Source organism: Tachypleus tridentatus, chromosome 3 (assembly GCF_004210375.1).
Source record: "Tachypleus tridentatus isolate NWPU-2018 chromosome 3, ASM421037v1, whole genome shotgun sequence".
In the NCBI taxonomy this organism is placed as follows: Eukaryota; Metazoa; Arthropoda; class Merostomata; order Xiphosura; family Limulidae; genus Tachypleus; species Tachypleus tridentatus.
Window position 1 is genome coordinate 41,203,365 of NC_134827.1, and position 6,000 is coordinate 41,209,364.

Below are 6,000 nucleotides of genomic sequence, written 5' to 3' on the forward strand. Positions count from 1 at the left end.
TATTATCATATTGTTACGTAGCTATGGGCTCCAGATGAACTCTATGTTTCTTAGATTTTATGAAAAACAAAGGTTAAAGGATAGTCCCCATCTTTTCAAGCCTGACCCACAGTAGCTCAGCAGTAAGTATGAAAGATTATTGGGTTAAAAACCAGGATTCGATACCTGTGGCGGGCATGGAATAGTTAGTAAGTCCACCGTTCAATGGCGTAGCTAGGGGGGAGCGCCAAATTGATGTTACATAATTAGAAATTATGGCTTACATTTTGTCACGAGGGGGCGCGAAAACTCACTTTGTTCCCGGGCGCTGAAAACCCTAGCTACGCCACTGCTACCGTTAACTTTTAAACCAGTGTATGATCGAATGACACTGTCTATATTTTAAAAATGTCTACAAATGGCAAACACAGAAGTAATTTCACCAATGAGGTTATAAACTTACATCTTAAGTTCACGGTTGTGATTTTAAGTGAAGTTTACCACAACAACAAGAACAGTCAGTCCTTTTTTGAATTTTAAAAACTCGTCATGCACGTGAAATCCAAAGCACTTGTTAATTATTTCTTAGGGAACTCGGTGGGCCTGGCATGGTCAAGTGCGTAAGGCGTGCGACTCGTAATCCGAGGGTCGCGGGTTCGCGCCCGCGTCGCGCTAAACATGCTCGCCCTCCCAGCCGTAGGGGTGTATAATGTTGCGGTCAATCCCACTATTCGTTGGTAAAAGAGTAGCCCAAGAGTTGGCGGTGGGTGGTGATGACTAGCTGCCTTCCCTCTAGTCTTACACTGCTAAATTAGGGACGGCTAGCACAGATAGCCCTCGAGTAGCTTTGTGCTAAATTAGGGAAGCCCTCGAGTAGCTTTGTGCGAAATTCCCAAACAAACAAACAAAAGGAACTCGGTACCATCAAAAGATCCACACGATGATAATTTTTCTCGGTTGTCTGATTAGTCGAACAATTCGTAGCTATATAAAGATACGTGATTTAAAAACGATATGAAACCATGAATTTCTTAAATATTCAATCTATATAACTTTGCTTTATATTGTAAATATTTTGCACGTTAAAAACAACTATTCTTTCTACATCATGAAGTATATCCACATCCACGACCGAGATGTATTTACATTATGATGTCACGTGTGATAGATCTTCTGATATTGTATTTCTCTGTTGAAAACGTTAAGATATAGTTTGTTCATCCGTGAAACGTTAGGATAAGTCGGGTACATTTGGAGCGCACCCTACTTCACTGTGAGGTAATCGCCTGTTCTCATTATTTTATTATATTAACCAAGTCGTTACGCTAAATATAATTCACTCACTGAAATCAAAAATTAACCACACCAGCTTAATGACCCGAGGTCAGTCATTTAATGGATGTTTATTTTATAGTTAACAAAAGAACTTAAATTACTTCGCGATGCTGGAATATTGTTTAGGCTTAATTATACGTATGTAGACAGGTTGATTTGTGGCTTGCTTGTTAGGGCCCGTTTTAACAGAATATCAAACTCCTATGTTTATATATTATTTATATACTTTACAGGCCTCGTTCCCTCATAGTAAAGTCCCCGACTCGTCAGTATTTCAAGACAAAAGAAGCCTTCTTGTCAGGTATACACCCCCAGATAAAACGTCAGCTGCCTCCAATTCCCCCGTCACTAGAACAGTCTTCACGCCACCAGATGAGGTCAGATATGGAAGAGAGAACCAGCCAATTAAATCTTCGAATGAAGATGCAGCGAAGAGGAAGAGGTAAAACACTGACTTTAATAACCAGTTTAATTTCAAACAAGAATAATAACACTGAAGTAGAACAAGAGACACTGTTATGGTTTGACTTCATGTATATATTGAGGTTCGTCTAGTGTTATCCATTATGCAGAATAGCCAGGTGGTCAGGGCTCTCAACTCGTAATCTGAGGGTCGTGGCTTCGAATCCCTGTCACACCAAACATGCTCGCCCTTTTAAGCCATGAGGGGGCGTTATAATTTGACGGTCTATTTCACTATTTATTGGTAAAAGAGTAACCTAAGAGTAGGCGGTGGGCGGTGATGACTCGCTGCCTTCTCTCTAGTCTTATACTGCTAACTTAGGGGCGGCTAGCGCAGATAGCTCTCGTGTAGCTTTGCACGAAATTCAAAACAAACAATTATGCAGAATACCTAACTCCATTAATTGTGAGTTAGATCATGGCTAGAACAAACAAAATAACGTGAAGAACGTATGTTGATTCTGATCTAATGTTATACGAGATATCAGTGACGTAACCAGATATACTCTTTAACAAATAACCAAATTGTAGTCTAGAGATGGATGTTATGTGTATTAAAACTCGTTAAAATAAAGTGGAGAACAACATTTTGATCTTCTTGGGTCATCTTAACACCTTTCAAGATGACCTAATGAGGTCGAAACGTTGTTTTCTACTTTATATTAATAAAAGTTTTAATATCCACACCAGCCGTCTTGAGAATACATTTTTACTTCAAGTGGGTTTCTCGTCATCACGAAGCAACGAAATTATGAAACCGCCTTATTTAACAGGCAGATAGTCCTAGTGTAGCTTTGCGCGAAATTCAAAACAAACCAAAACACCTTTTTAATAACCAGTTAATTAAGTAATCACTCCATTTAACAGTCTTTCCTTGTAAACACCTTTAACATATTTGCGTAACCAGTCACCTTTAGAGGTTTATTTGTGTAACCACCTTCTCTAACAGTCAGTTAATTATCTAACCACCACCTTCAACAAGTTATCCGGGTAACCACCTTTATCAATATACATAGTTCTATTCAACCATCTTCTTTCACAGTCTGCGTAATATATTAACCGCTTCTCTAGCAAACTACATGTATAATATTTTAAATTTACTTTCATTAACAACAACGTGACCAATAACCTTTTAAAACATTTTATATTTGTCTGCAGTGTAAAAGTCGTTTTTTTAAAAACTCTTTTCAAACAATCTACTCGCAAAACTGATAACTATTAACAATCTGTTCACGTAACAAATAATTTTTAACAATCTCTTCACGTAACCAATGATCAATCTTCTTCGACAACCAAATTCGTTGGTCGCTACAAGTAACTCTTTTCTCGTCTAGCCATGACATCTGGCGCCTTGTGTTCTGACAGTGAAGTTACTTCGAGAAATACTGTGGAAAAGCAACTTCACGCACACCCCCACAGAGGGCATGCACCATTGGATGGTACACGGCGAATGGCTCCCGTGGTTGGGACGATCCTGGATAAGGAAGCGATAGTCAGGATGGAAAGTGACGGATCAGAGTCGAGTTCAGCATCGAAACTGAGCATTAACAGTGCCTTCTCTACACAATCTGAACGACCCAGGGGCAGTCGGACTCTCGGGTAAACCTCCATATTACCAGGGTTTCAACGTAAACACTGAAAGCATTATAATTCTGTAGGCCTAACATATATATGATAAAAATCCCTGAAACTATAGATGTTTTATCACAGTTCTGTTTGGAAAACCTAAGTGAGCTTGTCATAGTTATTAGGCCTAACTGATTCCAAATCATTACTATGAAATTCTTGCGCTGTATTGCCCACAGAAATAGGGCTTCAGTTTGACTTCTGTCATTTCATCACCCAGCCCATTTGGCGAGTTCTGGTATTACACGAAAAGGCCAGTGACTTGTTGCAGACAAAAGCTAAATCAGAAAAGTTATTTTTATTCATTCTTGGTTTGAAATCCGAAAAATACAAATTAAAATAGTTGTGAATAACAAGTTACCACTCGCTGCAGTGTGAGTGATTTTTATCACTCGTTACAATCAAGTGCTTCTTATTACTCACTGTAGTCTGAGTGCTTCTTGTAACACGTTATAATCTAAGTGCTTTTGTATCATTAATTGCAATCTAAGTGGTTTTATCAATCTCTGTAATCTAAGTGCTTTTATATCACCCGTTGCAGCCTAAGTGGTTTTGTCCCTTGCGAAACGAAAATAAAACTCTTAAGAGCTGTAACTCTAATAATTTGTACCGTTAGTTATATTGATAGAAGACATCCAGCCAAGATATAACCTAACTTGACTAGAAAATATCAGACTATTGGTTTTTCCTTGACTAGCAATTACGGAATAAGAAATGTAGAGAGATTTTTGGTTTGATAACTCTCTCAATAATCATTTGAACTAGATGGAGTGATATATGTATTATATGTTTATTTAAAAACAGTTTAATTACACGGATTTATTACTGTTATTCAAGTTAATGTATCTGTTATCACTTTGTTAAAAATGATTCAACTGTTGTGAACGTTAATTGGATATTACTTTTCAGGGATCGCTCGTTCTCTGTGTAGCAGAAACTACGGGATCTTATTTGTTTAGGAAACTAGTGTTAGTTTCATTAATAGTATATTTAAACTCTATATTTATTTATTGTACATTTTCTTTTATTTCTTATCTATTATTAACATGAGGGTAGTTGTGGATTATTACATTTCTGCGTCGACTTAGGACTAACTAAACTTTTTTAAGCTTGCCAAACGTCGTAAGATATTGTTGGAATTACGCCCAGAAGTGTATAAAGGACGAAAATACCCCAAATTATGCATGAATGTATTCTGATCACCAGAAGTAAAAACGTTATGTTGGATTTGCAATGTTTATTACTGGATTAATTTTGTGTTCTCATCCGATCATAAGTTAAAGACAGATGTCGCTAAACTTCTAAAGATATTTTGTTTGTTTGTTTCAGTGAAAATCTAAAATTAGATTATCTGTGTTGTGTCCTCCAGTGGAATCGAACCCCGAATCTTAACGTTGTAAATTTGTTAAAAGTTATCGATGATCCACCAGGGGATACTTCTAAACAAATTTTATTAGCGCACTAACTTATATTGAGGAAGGATACCAAAAATAAAGTTTACGTCAAACTAAATGTAAAAAAAAGGGTTACGTTTCTGTTTATATCCGATTTCTGTTATATGTTTCCTCTTACTTTAACACCTAATCTTCCAGCGAGTTCACCACCACAGTGCAGGGTTGTGGACCGGTTCATCCGCCTCGGCCTTTAGAAGAAACTCGGAACAATGGGCTTGGTCACGAGAAAGACGACGGAAGCCTTTCGGATACCGCAATTGGTGCCACAACAACAAAAAGTAAAATGACGGAACGATCAGGGGGTGTCTGCAGTAGACGGGGAGGGGGTTAAAATGCCTCAGCTGATGGGCCTGTCTAAAAGGAGCAACAGCACCTCACAACTGAGTGTAACTGGTAAGAAAGTTATTTATAAAAACTCGAAATATTTCGCGTTACTGGAATAGGGTTAGATACGTTGTTGACTGTGTCTCAGTTGTCCTCTTATAATGGTTTCTGTAATCATCAGACTATTGCGTATGAAATCTCGGATTTTCACGTGCAAATTTGAAACACGGTTTTTTAGTGGCTGAAAAGGAATCATTGCCGTGAACTTGTCAACACAATATTACATATTGTGTGGTTCATTTCAAACTAGTTTTATTATTTCAGAAACTAAATCATATTTATGTCGATTTTTGCCACCATGGATAAAACTGATATTCATGTAATTTTGTTGTACGAGTTCAGGTTCAGTCACAATTAAGCGATAGCAGCTCGTAATATCAGTCATATATTTGGTGATGGCGCAGCCAATGAGCGCATAGCACAACTTTGGCTTAGGAGATTTCGCTCTTGTCACAAAACCTTGAAAATGAGCCTCAGGGCCGCCCTTAGACAACCATTAATGAGGAAGAATTGAAGGCCTTAGTTGAACCAGATACCTGACAAACTGTGAGAGAACCTGCTGACAAACTTATGGTTCATTATTTAACAGTTTTCCGACATCTTGAACGAATTGGTAAGGTAAAATCACTCGATAAATGGGTACTTCACGAATTCACTCAAAACCATCAAACAAGACGAGTTTAAATTTCCCCTTCATTCCTCACTCACAACAAAAACGACCCATTTCTCCATATAATTGTCACCTGTGATGAAAAAAAAT

General features: G+C 37.8%; 1 protein-coding gene across 1 annotated transcript in view; it reads left to right on the plus strand.

The window, feature by feature from the left end:
- Positions 1–5,214, plus strand: part of LOC143245817 (regulating synaptic membrane exocytosis protein 2-like) — a 40,691-nt gene extending 35,477 nt beyond the window's left edge. The window contains exons 14-16 of the mRNA XM_076492071.1: positions 1,548–1,756; positions 3,111–3,375; positions 4,995–5,214. Of these exons, the coding sequence (XP_076348186.1) occupies positions 1,548–1,756; positions 3,111–3,375; positions 4,995–5,187 (667 nt within the window). The 3' untranslated portion in view covers positions 5,188–5,214. The remainder of the gene's footprint in view (positions 1–1,547; positions 1,757–3,110; positions 3,376–4,994) is intronic.
- Positions 5,215–6,000: the final 786 nt, after the last annotated feature.